At 42.4% G+C, this 14,718-nt stretch overlaps 1 protein-coding gene across 1 annotated transcript in view; it reads right to left on the bottom strand.

The window, feature by feature from the left end:
- Nucleotides 1–14,312, bottom strand: part of RALGDS (ral guanine nucleotide dissociation stimulator) — an 86,131-nt gene extending 71,819 nt beyond the window's left edge. The window contains exon 1 of the mRNA XM_075260276.1: nt 13,490–14,312. Within this exon, the coding sequence (XP_075116377.1) occupies nt 13,490–13,510 (21 nt within the window). The 5' untranslated portion in view covers nt 13,511–14,312. The remainder of the gene's footprint in view (nt 1–13,489) is intronic.
- Nucleotides 14,313–14,718: the final 406 nt, after the last annotated feature.

The raw sequence follows: 14,718 nt of genomic DNA, 5'->3' as shown, positions 1-14,718 counted from the left end.
CAAGAATATAACTACTATATTACTACCTCCTATGTACAAGAATATAACTACTATAATACTACTCCTATGTACAAGAATATAACTACTATAATACTGCCCCCTATGTACAAGAATATAACTACTATAATACTACTCCTATGTACAAGAATATAACTACTATAATACTACTCCTATGTACAAGAATATAACTACTATAATACTGCCCCCTATGTACAAGAATATAACTACTATAATACTACTCCTATGTACAAGAATGTAACTACTATAATACTGCTGTTATGTACAATAACATGTATAATTATAGATCTGCAGTTTGCTGTCAGTGATACTTCCGTTACTTCCTATAATATAGTTTTCTGTCATCCGCTTGTTGTGTCTGTCCACAAAAAGTAGAATTTTGTCATATTTTCGCCATTGTTATCAGTTTATGATTTCAAGGAGAAATACAGGAAGAAGTGAGAACTGATAACTCTGAGCGGCTCCTGACCTCAACGCCTCACAGGAAACCCTCGTATCCGTTCTACGACACACGGGAAAGAGATGGCGACAGACACCGCAAACGCACCCAATGTGGGCAAGAGGTCATGGCAGATACCAAACACACAAGCACCGACATCAGCAGAAGAAGATGACCCTGAACATGTTTCTCTGCGAATGTGAAAGTGACAGAGCGCCAAAAACAACGGGGATGGAGCGGTAAGAGTTCTGGACACAGCCCGCCCAGTCACTGACACTTTTGTACTTTTATTAATTGACTTCAATTTTCATTTATTTTTTTTTTATTTATTTTTTTAAAATTTCATTTCTCAAAATTTACATGACAGATAAAGGTAATTTTCTTTACAACCAGAATTCGGCCCACTTTTTTCAGTAATTATACACCATGGTGGTCGTGTGACATTGTCAGACATGTCGGATAGAGTCAGACTTAATATTAGATATAGCTCAGAAGACAGCAATGCAAAATGCAGGCTGAGATACACAGCTCAGCAGACAGTACCACAAAAATAAGACTAGATACACAGCTCTAGAAACAGTACCACACATGGTAAGATTAGATACACAACTCAGCAGACTGTATCACACAGGATAGGATTAGATACACAGCTCAGTATACAGTATCACACAGGATAGGATTAGATACACAGCTCACTATACAGTATCACACAGGATAGGATTAGATGCACAGCTCAGCAGACAGTATCACACAGGATAGGATTAGATACACAGCTCAGTATACAGTATCACACAAGATAGGATTAGATACACAGCTCAGTATACAGTATCACACAGGATAGGATTAGATACACAGCTCAGCAGACTGTATCACACAGGATAGGATTAGATACACAGCTCAGCAGACAGCATCACACAATATAATTAGATACATCACATGGTATGCAGTATTATAGTCTTAGTGTCCTTGTAATTGTACAAATGTAATCGATGATCTCGGGGTCCCCGCATCCTCCTAATAAAACCTTTTCAACTACAGATTTCCACATAGGGGGCGCTATAACAAGCTTCTGTATTGTCAGGGTCAATTAAAAAAAAAACTGATTGCGGAATCTTTTATTTATAAACTAAGGAAGCTTCTAGGCGATGATTATTTTGGCTCATTCCCTGACATAATAGAAATCTAGACATAAACTTCTCTCCTATTTTCTGCCTATCTTCACTGCCCTCCCCCCCACATGCACACACTTGGATCTGACCCATTCACTATACTTCCTGCCTGACAATAACAGGAAGGTCCCATCCAGAGGGATCAGAAGGGGGGAGTTCCTGAACATACACATGGGGCGAGGCGTAAAGTGAATTCTGGTGTTTTTCTGTCTTTTTGCAGATGGAGGGAAGAGACGTCAAGAGATAAAGTGACTGTGATGGAATTGTCTATTGTCGACATCCACAGGGAGTGAAGGAATCTCTTATCACAGGCCGGGATACATTGTGCCAGCTGCAGCTTTCTGTATTTCTGACCTCATATGTTTTTACTCTTTGCTGCAGATAGTTTAACCCTTTTGCCTACAAGTTCTTGGAACCTGCAGCACATAATGGGTAACTGCTTAAAGGGTAATCCCTCTGCTGTAGTAACCATAGTACTCCTGATATACTGTACTCCTAGGACCTGTCCACATGTGATGGATTCTGCATCCAGTCCTATAACAACCAGCATCCCATGCATAGAAATAGGGTTTCCGTAACCCCAAATCTGCAGCATTTTACAGTATGTTATAAGTGGGCGGGGCTTTCAAAATCATGCATGGTCACGCCGTGGCTGAGCTGCAATACCAAGCACAGTCACTATACAAAGGGCAACGCTGTGCTTGGCAAAGAGTGAAGAGGCTGCACCTAAATAAAACAATCTCCTACAAACAGCTGACTGGTGGGTGTGCAAGTGTCAGACCCCATGTAATATTTCTATCCTAAGGATAGGCCATCTATATCTTATTCTCAGAATACCCCTAGCGGAGCCTTGAATAATCTGTAACACATGTGAAGCCCCTTACTCCAGGGGTCGGCCACCTTCAACAGTTCAGTTGTGCAACTACAACTCCAGCATGCACACTCGTCCCATCGCTGTGAAATGAGCATGCTGGGAGTCATAGTCGTAGCTTGGAGGCTGCTGACCCCTCCACCAGCCAAAGATTTCAGAATATTTTCTAAGCCTCGCTCATCTACCAGCCCCTTCATCTGAAGAGTCATTGAATTTCAAGGGTCCTTACTGCAAATGCACTGAAATAACCTCAGCGTCCCGCTGCCAGTACACAGATCATCTCCAGACATCACAACGATAGGAGTAAAGGTTGAATTCCCCTTTAAGCAGTCTCCCATTACATCCTGTCAGATCCCCTCCTCCTATTCACACTAATGAGCCCCCTCTGTCAGACACCCAGCTGATGGATCCCGCAGCAGTCCGGTAATATTGCTGACATCTGACCTAGTTTCTATGGAATGAGCGGGATTCTGCAGCGCTCTGGTAATCTGAAGCCCTGAAACAAGAGCAGAGTTAAAAATTAACTCATTAACATCCCCTAAGTGTCCGATATCCACATTATTATTATTGCAGGGTGCGTTCGCAGCCACCGCCCCACCCACAGAGCTGACAATCTAATTTTCCTAACATTCTCCATCTGAATACCATGTAGCATCTGTTACGGGATAGCCCAGAGTCTGCACAGGGATACCAAACATTACAGGCCAGGTCTAGTCTTTGTCCAGCCCCTGATATGGGCCCTATATGTAGTGACCGCCATAATGCACATAGCAGTCCTAAAGTCTGAAAGTGGGGCTTGTAAAGCACCCCTGAGGTATCAGTTACCAGGGTGTATATTTGGTAGACTAAACCATGGACTCCTCTATTTTTCCACAGCTACACTCAGACTCCTTTATAAATGGCTGACAGTCACGGTCAGTCACAAGCCATAAAGTCAATCAGAGGATCCTTCGGTGGGCACAGGCCCTAACACAATAATGGTCCGGTAGAAGACATCACAATTTGAAGGATATTATGGTTTACTTCTTAAGGGTTGTTGGAGGATAGGCCAAAGGAACCTCCATCTGACACCGGTAAAGCTCCACTACATTACAACCCCCACTGTCACTATATGTATACTATGCTCTACATTACAGCCCCGACTGTCACTATATGTGCAGTATACTATGCTCTACATTACAGCCCCCACTATCACTATATGTATACTATACTCTACATTACAGCACCGACTGTCACTATATGTATACTATGCTCTACATTACAGCCCCGACTGTCACTATATGTATACTATACTCTACATTACAGCCCCCACTATCACTATATGTGCAGTATACTATACTCTACATTACAGCACCGACTGTCACTATATGTATACTATACTCTACATTACAGCCCCGACTGTCACTATATGTGCAGTATACTATGCTCTACATTACAGCCCCCACTATCACTATATGTATACTACTAGCTGGTACCCGCGACTTCGTCTGCGGTGATTGTAGCAGTGGGTATATACAGGCGTGGGTAAGGTTTTCGTACTGTATATAAGGTTTGGGATATGAAATGTAACTTTGTATCTTGTTGTTTCTGTAATTCAGAGAATACGTGAGACTTTTGTGTTGCAGTTACTTTGTATTTGAGCTGCTATATATACGGTGTTGTGAGAAACTTTACATAGTGACTTTGGGACAGAAGTATTTGAAGTTAACCCTTTCCCGCCGATGGCATTTTTGGATTTTCGTTTTTCGTTTTTGACTCCTCTCCTTCTAAACCCCATAACTTTTTTATTTCTCAGCTCCCAGAGCCATATGAGGTCTTAGTTTTTGCGGGACAAATTTTTCTTCATGATGCCGCCATTATTTATTCTATATAATGTACTGGGAAGCAGGGAAAAAATTCAGAATGGGCTGGATTTGAAGAAAAAATGCATTTCTGCGACTTTCTTACGGGCTTTGGTTTTACGGCGTTCACTGTGCAACCAAAATGACATGTCCCCTGTATTCTGTGTTTCGTTATGATGCCGGGAATACCAAATTTCTATGGTTTTATTTACATTTTGACCCCTTAAAAAAAATCCAAAACTGTGTTAAAATTTTTTTTTTTTTGAAAAGTCGCCATATTCCGACAGTCGTAACTTTTTTATAGGTGCGTGTACGGAGATGTATAGGGCGTCTTTTTTTGCGGGAACGGGTGTACTTTTTAGTTCTACCATTTTCGGGAAATGCTATTGCTTTGATCACTTTTTATTCAAATTTTTATCAGAATCAAAACAGTGAAAAAACGGCGGTTTGGCACTTTTGACCATTTTCCCGCTACGGCGTTTACCGAACAGGAAAAATATTTGTATAGCTTTGTAGAGCGGGCGATTTCGGACGTGGGGATACCTAACATGTATGCGTTTCACAGTTTTTAACTATTTTTATATGTGTTCTAGGGAAAGGGGGGTGATTTGAATTTTTAATCCTTTTTATTTGTTTTGTTTTTTTTTTTTACTTTTTTTAAACTTTTTTTTTTGCATTTATTAGACTTCCTAGGGGTATTGACATGGGTGGGTGGTGTCGCGGATTGTCAGAGCGGTGGGGGTCGGCAAATATGGCTGCTCCGGGGCGTTAAAGAGAGCCTCCTAGAGTATCGTTAAGGTGAGGGGCAAAGTGGTAACGTATATGTATATGTGATTGTGTGGGGTTAGGAGCGAGGCTGTAGAGGACAATATGAATTTTGTGGCTTGCTATGGTCCAAAGTGTGTGAGATTGCAGAGATGGTGGTGTGAGTTTGGGTTTTGTGGGGGTTCTGGCACAAACGTATGTGCGCTATTGTGACGAAAAGTAGCCTATTGCGCAATCGGGTGTATTAACTATGTTTGTGGAAAATTTCAGCCAAATCGGTCAAGCGGGTTTTGCGTGATTGAGGAACAAACATCCGAACATCCAAACTCACAAACCCACAAACTTTCACATTTATAATATTAATAGGATACTCTACATTACAGCCCCCACTATCACTATATGTATACTATACTCTACATTACAGCCCCGACTGTCACTATATGTGCAGTATACTATGCTCTACATTACAGCCCCCACTATCACTATATGTATACTATACTCTACATTACAGCCCCGACTGTCACTATATGTATACTATACTCTACTTTACAGCCCCGACTGTCACTATATGTACAGTATACTATGCTCTACATTACAACCCCCACTATCACTATATGTACAGTATACTATGCGCTACATTACAGCCCCGACTGTCACTATATGATATGATACATTACAGCACCTGACTGGCACTATATGTATACCACATACTACATTACAGCACCTGACTGGCACTATATGTATACCACATACTACATTACAGTACCTGACTGTCACTATACAGTATGTATACCACATACTACATTACAGCACCTGACTGGTACTATATGTATACCACATACTACATTACAGCACCTGACTGGTACTATATGTATACCATATACTACATTACAGCACCTGACTGGTACTATATGTATACCACATACTACATTACAGCACCTGACTGGTACTATATGTATACCATATACTACATTACAGCACCTGACTGGTACTATATGTATACCACATACTACATTACAGCACCTGACTGGCACTATATGTATACCACATACTACATTACAGCACCTGACTGGTACTATATGTATACCATATACTACATTACAGCACCTGACTGGTACTATATGTATACCACATACTACATTACAGCACCTGACTGGTACTATATGTATACCACATACTACATTACAGCACCTGACTGTCACTATATGTATACCACATACTACATTACAGCACCTGACTGTCACTATATGTATACCACATACTACATTATAGCACCTGACTGGCACTATATGTATACCACATACTACATTACAGCACCTGACTGGTACTATATGTATACCACATACTACATTACAGCACCTGACTGGTACTATATGTATACCACATACTACATTACAGCACCTGACTGGTACTATATGTATACCACATACTACATTACAGCACCTGACTGTCACTATATGTATACCACATACTACATTACAGCACCTGACTGGTACTATATGTATACCATATACTACATTACAGCACCTGACTGTCACTATATGTATACCACATACTACATTACAGCACCTGACTGGTACTATATGTATACCATATACTACATTACAGCACCTGACTGGTACTATATGTATACCACATACTACATTACAGCACCTGACTGGCACTATATGTATACCACATACTACATTACAGCACCTGACTGCACGGTCTGTCTATCACACAGTGTCTGCTTAGTGCCATGACTAGACACATACACTTTTTGATACTTACATTTATAGCATATACTACCTTACACCCTCTAAATTTGACAGGTGCAGCCAAAATTACATATGTGCTAATGTATGGCTCTCTTATATGATAGATTCTTAACCTAATCTTGAACTATAGGTCTCAGCATGACTAGGGGTCCAATTCAGCACTAGATGTTACAGTAAAGCAGACGCAGCGGGCGCCCGGTCCCAGGATCCATCAGTCAGGGCGAAGTGACTGGATTATGCCGGAGCCCAGCAGGACTGAGTGGGCGCGCGGCAAACACTTGTTATTTTATCAGAGTGATAAATTTAGCAACAAAAACTCCTCTCAAGTCTAACAATGGAAAGTTTCACAATTCTAGACAAATTAGTCACAAAGCAGAACCGAATCAGCAATTTCAATTTCTGGAAAACAGAAGAGTTGCTGACAAACAGACAGGCAGTTATGAAAAAGTCCATGCGATGGCGTCCTCATCTGTCAGCAATCTAATGGGATATTGTTTAGTTATGTTTGGCAGGGGCAAAGCAAGAAGACAACCAATATGGCCACCATCATGGTGGGTGTCACTCCAGGAATCTTCTTATGTAGCTACAGATAAAAGTCAAGAGACAATCCCTTTAGAGGCCGAGAACACTGTCAAATTAAAGGGGTTTTCTGGGACTTCTATACTGATGGCTGATCCTTAGGTGGGGGTCTGACACCTGCAGGGCTGTGGAGTCCTTAAAAAAAAGTGCAAAAACTTTTTTAACCTTGTAAAATTAGATGTAGAGATTGCTACCTATTTAGGGTCTTCACTGCTTCTCACAGATCATCAGCCATTTGTGAGTCGACATCTGGGACCCCCCACATATCAGCAGCCAAACACAGCGCCATGCATATTGTAGGGACTGTGATTAGGATTGCAGCTCAGCCAGATTCACTAGAATGGGACTGAGACGCCGATGGATCATGTGACCAATAAAAGTGACATCATCACCAAAGGAAAGAGGCCACATCACTTATGAGCACCGCAGTCTATTCAGTTGATCTTTTGGGATCCCATGTTTAGGACCCCCCCACACACTCACCGGATATTGATGATCTATTATAGGTTGTTCAGTCCCAGAAAACTTTTTTAAGGCCGGGACCCCAAGGGTCGAAAACGATGCGGGAAAAATTGTGGTGTTTTACAGTAACTGCAAAGTGAATGGGATTCTTGCAAATTCCATGCCCACTTTGCGGTAAAAACCGCAGCGAGGACACGCTAAGATTTCCAAAACCGGCGCGGTTTTGGAAATTGCAGTATGTCAATTATATCTACGGAAATGCCGTTGGCTTCTCCGTAGATATAAGGGTATGTTCACACGGCGGAAAATGGATTCCACGTGTGAACATACCGCGCGGCTAACCATCATGGAATGTCGATGCAGTGTAGCAGCATCCCTTTGCAGCATTCCGCTTTGGAGTAGGCCCGAATGAATGGACCTAATCGGGAGGGAGTCTCGTGCTGCGGAATCCGCGGCAAGATAGGTCATCTTGCTTCTTTTTTCCGCCCCTAGCTAGCGGAAAAAAGAAGCGAGCGACTCCCTTTGAAGTCAAGGTGAGCCGTTTCGGCAGGCGGATTCCGTGTCAAATAACTCTGTGTGGGCGGCCACACGGTGGCTCAGTGGTTAGTATTGCAGCCTTGCAGCGCTGGAGTCCTGGTGTTCAAATCCCGCCAAGGGCAAAAAACCATCTGTAAGGAGTTTGTATGTTCTCCCCGTGCTTGCATGGATTTCCACCCCATATTCCAAAGACATACTGATCTCTATGTGGGGCTCATAAGCTACATAAAAAAAATAAAAATAAAAAAATAACTCTGTGTGAACTAGCCCTAATTGTAACAGAAAGTCCGTGGAGGAAAACTCCACAAACTTTCTGTTTAAAGCGCTGCGGGAAGAACCATGACAAACCATGGAAGATTTACTAGAGGAGGGGGTGAGGTTCTAGTTTTATCTAAATCCAGACTATGCCTTTCATTTTATTATCAACTACACACAAGAAGAAAACTGAAGGCCTGGAATTTACTGCGGAATTGGGGAAATGCAGTGATAGTTCTCATATAACAACAGACTATTCCATGTGATAATACACTATACAGCTACATTAATACTAGATGATTAGATTATGGAATTATAATTATTATTGGATTGGATTATTACTAATTATCATTATTAGATCATAATTATTATTATTTATTTAGTTGCTTTATTGCTATATACTAGATATACTAGACAACCTTCATGAAACTACAGCGCCACCCAGTGGACAAATTAGCCTAAAGTCTTACAGAGAAGCACATGATAGGATTAGAGCTCAGCATACAGTAAACAGATACTAAACAGTATCATATAGGATTAGATACACATCTCCGCAGACAGTATCGCATTGATAGGACTAGGCAGACAAAGTCAGAAGCACAGTATCACACATGGAGATTAGATACACAGCTGTGCCAATAGTATCACACAAGATTCGATAGAACATACATGATCGGCTTAGCTACATGCTCAGCAGACGTATCACACAAGACGGCTTACACTATGTTCACATCTGCACCAGATAGTCTTACCTACATGAGCAGAGCCCGAGGGGCCCCACTGACTAGGATACACAAGGCTTAGATACACAAGCTCAGCGGCATACTGCAGATTACTGTATAATGACAATCAGGAACTCTACGTGATGTGGAATATGCCTTGTGCAGCACAGTTGTGCTGGGAGTTGTAGTTCCACAACACCTGGAAAACCCCAGGTAAACCCAGAAGTAAATGTAGTTGAGTTAATGAACTGCAAGCGCTGAGCGCTTATAGCTCATGTACCAGACGGTGGCAGCGATCTCAGGAAAGCCTCATATATGTGATGTATGTGTCTGCTTAATCCTGCTTTGGTACTTTTGAGGAATTCCTCACATATGCTTTTCATAATGCCCCTGAGTCACGCAACAATTATCACACCGCCAGGTGCCATGAAGCTTGTTACTAGCAGAACATCCACCCCAAACACCAGCTCCACCATCTACAAAAGCTGATCTCATCCTTAATTAACGGGAGGAAGAATATTCACAACTAATTGACATCTGCTACAAGATACAATCACATCTCACAGCACCAAAGACTTTGCTGCCCCCTTCTGGGACTCTCATACATTGCAGAGTAGCACAAAGAATACTTCAATGTGGCTTCTAACCTTGGCAATCTGAAAAGTACTGTGGGTGGAGTAAGGGGGGGCTTCAGCTTCTTCTGACACAAAGCCCCCACCCCTACACTAACCATAAGAATTGCAACACAGGCCCATTCAAGTGAATGGAGGATGCAGAGAAGTAATTCAGTGTAAGCCAATAAAATATACATTATAGCAGGGGACGGCACGATGACATCATTATAACCCAAGGAGCCATCAGATTATTTCATTTTAGGCAGAGAAGCAGCGTGATGGTCAGATCATGAGCAGGATAAGGGTGTGATGATATTCTCAGGGAAATAGTCCTATGAAATCATACAGAGCTCTTGACATCATAGATCTAATGAAGTCTCTGTCAACAGGGAAGCAATTAGATGATGTCATTATAATTAGAGAAGCAATCTGATGATGTCACTGCCAGCAGGGAAGCAATCTAATGAGGTCACTGCCAGCATGGAAGCAGTCTGATGATGTCACTGCCAGCATGGAAGCAGTCTGTTGATGTCACTGCCAGCAGAGAAGCAATCTAATGAGGTCACTGCCAGCATGGAAGCAGTCTGATGATGTCCTTACCAGCAGGGAAGCAGTCTGATGATGTCACTGCCAGCATGGAAGCAGTCTGATGAGGTCACTGCCAGCAGGGAAGCAATCTAATGATGTCACTGCCAGCATGGAAGCAGTCTGATGAGGTCACTGCCAGCAGGGAAGCAATCTAATGATGTCACTGCCAGCAGGGAAGCAATCTAATGATGTCACTGCCAGCAAGGAAGCAGTCTGATGAGGTCACTGCCAGCATGGAAGCAGTCTGATGATGTCACTGCCATAAGCGAAGCGGTCTGATGAGGTCACTACCAGCAGGGAAGTAATCTAATGATGTCACTGTCAGCAAGGAAGCAGTCTGATGAGGTCACTGCCAGCAGGGAAGCAGTCTGATGAGGTCACTGCCAGCATGGAAGCAGTCTGTTGATGTCACTGCCAACAGTGAAGCAGTCTGATGATGTCAGGAAACAATTTTTAAGACATCACTAAAAGCAGTTAAACCATTTGATGGTATAATTTTATACAGGTAACAAGTACATAGCTAGGGTTGGGGGCAGCTGGGCCATGTGTCTCAGGCATGGATTGTCAGCAGGATCCAATACAACACCTATGTGTGTAGTAGATACAGAGTAAGAGTAGAGTGCTGCGGACTATATTGGAACTATAAAAATAAATGTATTATTATTATTATATAGGGTAATGAAATTAACCTTTGCCCCAGGTAACAGAAATGCAAGCTGCAGATGTCACTGCAGTGTGATGATGTCACTATAAACAGCAGTCAGTCTGATGATGTCATTTTAACCATGTAAGAAGCTTGATGATGTCACTTTAAGCAGGACGCTGGTTTGTCCATGTCACTTTATACAGAAAGCAGCGTGATATTGTCACTATCCGCAGAAATCAGTCTGACATGGTCACTATAAGCAGTTTATGTCACTGCAATTTTGATAATTTTACTATGTAACAAAACATTCTGATGATGTCATCAGAAGCAGAGAAATCTGTCTGGTGGCCCCATTGGTTCTGCCACTACCTAGAGACCTAGTTATGGCCCTCACTGTGGTCTCAGTCATCCTCTCTAGTAGACTCCAGTATTCCACTTTCCATATATGATCCAGCCATACTGTCCAGCTGGCCATAATTTATTCATGAGCTGAGCCAGGTCTGTGCAGTCAGGCCTGGTGTGAGGCGAGATAAGATTAGAGCCTGGCAGGCCGTTCATTTACATTCTGCCAATAAAACTACAACCTGGCAGAGTAACAGGAGTGCTCACCGGCAGCATTACATCCAGGCCAATGGCTCCAGACAAGCTATGTCTCCACGTAGCACAGCATATACAGCAAGGGCCGATGGCTCATCCCAGCTATTATATCCTGTGGCTCTACCACTTATGTTAGGTACTGCTCCTACAGAATATTATACAGTTATTATAAGACAAGGCGTGCTTTCCCTACAGGCCAAGAAATTCCGGGATCGCCTCTTTTATCCTTACACCACGCTCAGCCATTATAATAAATGTATATGTATGTAGCTTACTTACATGTAGCAGCTATAATGATTGCAGCTATAATCATTATGACATCACAACCTTCCACTTATACCTATACGTATATTTTAAATTAAATATAAGAATATTACAAAAAAACATACAATGGCATAAATCAACAGAGAATCGACATTTCCAAGATGGTGTCTTGAGTTGAGTAGTTGTCAACCTAAAAGTGTTTTGTGAATGCCAAAGTCCAAGAAAAATATCCAAGGAGCGATAAATAAATAAACGGCATCTAAAGCAGTCAGAAAGAACCATATAGCGGTATTTATATGTACACGAGTGATCAATATTGGAGAGGTAACAGGAAAAAGCATTTCTTGGGGGACTAAGACACCCCCCCCCCCCCAACTCACCTTCAGAATAAAGAGACTTAAGGACTACATGAACCCCTTCAGCACGAACACTATGTTGGACCGCACTTGTCCATAGGTTGTGCCGGGCCTGACAGCTCATTGGGGCAGAATTATTAGGCATTATGCGCTATTTCTCTGGAATACTAGGAATGAAAATCACTAACTTTACGCGTAAATTGTTTTTGTGTCAAAAAATGTGACTTGTCTTCTTTTGCACTGTCGTCATCACATCACATTTTTGGGAAACTGGCGAGGTTGGTGCCAGGGAAGCCCCACCAGATTTATCATTTATGACTATGGCAGCTATGGTACAACAAAGAGTGAGCCTTATTTGTGAGGAAGTGTGCACCGTACCATATGAAAGGGCGCACCCTCCACCAACAATAGGGTTACAAAGACTGGCATTGATAGTCAGTCTTCATAAATCTCCATTGATGTGATTGGGGCAGTGGTGCATTACCACATACAACCTGTGTGAAGGTATGGTACTATTTGTGGAATATGGCTGCCATGTTTTCTAATCCAGATCAGCCCCTTTAAATATTAGAAGATAGGTCAATGCGGACATCCCCTTTAAATAAAAAAAAAAGTGCTCTTCATTAAAGGCAAACTCCACTCCAGGAATGCATTACCCAATAGTTTTGTTGAGAGTGACAACCCTGGATCTCCACAGACCTAATAAATTTCAACATGACCATTCGCAGGCTTCTGCTGCTATTAAAAGATTTTTATGGAGTTCCCCTTTAAGGATGAAGTAAAAACATTGTACACCAGTGATAACATCACTAATCACTGTATAAAAAAATATTACACATTGCAATACAACTCTTCTTCCCATCCAATATACACTCCCGTATCAGAAGAGGAAGTAACAAAAATTCCCATTTGCACAGTACACGAAACTTCCTGTCCGAGAGGTCCGCTAATAATAATACAACACTATAATGTCTGCCGGATTACAGCACATGTGTATATCAAATCCTACCTGAATATCAAGCATCATCATTATATATGATCCTTCATCCTCTCCCTGTGGTCACAAAATCCTAAGAAGATCTGAGGTGGTTAGAGGGCTCCTCAGTGTTAGTTGCCCCCCACCCCAGGGAGGTCACGGTCCTCAGACGGCTGGCACAGATCACTGTCCTGTCAACCAATGACCCATACTGTGTCGGAGAGTCAATCAATCCTACAAGCATTAGAGGCCCTCAGACATCTTCAAGGACTATCCAAGTGGAGCAGGTGTCAGTGGTAGTAACCCTAATTTTGCAGCTTTAACAGGAACCATATCATTGATCAGCCAATGGTGCTAAAAGCAAAAGAGAAGAGGAAGAATCCTGCAGGAGTGAGCAGAGATTTAAAGGGACAGAAGATTGCATCCTGAATCTAGCTCCGGTGCTCTGGAAAGGTACCTTTAATATAAAGGTTGGCTCCTTGAAAGGGAAACATCAGGGGTTCCTCAGCTTCTTCTTGAAATCCATTGTGCTTCCTAGTGGTTAGTGGTCGGAGGATGCTGTCCTTGTCTCACCTTAGGGAGTAAGGAGGGGTCTCAATGGAAGCGATGGGAGTAGTTACATGCCATCAATGCTTCCTACTGAGGAAGAATGACCTGTGTGATCTTATTAGGGTGGCAGCCTTCCTTCTTGAGAGTGGTGGTGGCTGAAGAGGAGGAGGAAGAAGGAGGTGTCGGGTAGGCAGAGGGTCTTCTTGGAGATGTCCTAGTCTTGCTAGTGACAGACAAGGACAGAGCTGGAATGTTGGTTCCCTGGTCATATGAAGACACATTGCTCTGTAGCTACAAAGGCCATGGAAGCAGGGAGGAGAGGAGAAGAGAGAGAAAAAGAGAGAAGGGAGGAGGGAAGAGAGAAAGAGGGAGAGGAAGAGAGAGCGTCTTCTAGCAACCAATGACTGGTGAACAAGCACACACTGCAAATGCCGAGAGAAACAGAAGCAGAAAATATCCCAATATATGTTCCTGGAAACAGAGTAACCATTAATATATCGCTATTTATATTCCTGGAAACAACGTATCGATCCACGACAGGCAGGAAAAATATGAGGAAATAATGGTTTATGGCTGTGCACTCGCTGGCAGCTGGTGTGACAGTATGGGAAGGGCAGGCACAAGGGAGTGCCCCATTTAATTGCCTGTATTAAATGTCCCATCTCCCCCCCCTCCTTCTACCTCCTGCTTCTTCAATAAACCAGCCATTTATG

The sequence above is a fragment of the Leptodactylus fuscus genome, chromosome 11 (genome assembly GCF_031893055.1).
Source record: "Leptodactylus fuscus isolate aLepFus1 chromosome 11, aLepFus1.hap2, whole genome shotgun sequence".
Classification (NCBI taxonomy): domain Eukaryota; kingdom Metazoa; phylum Chordata; class Amphibia; order Anura; family Leptodactylidae; genus Leptodactylus; species Leptodactylus fuscus.
The sequence above is the reverse complement of the archived record's forward strand: the minus strand, read 5'-3'. Positions and strand labels throughout refer to the sequence as shown.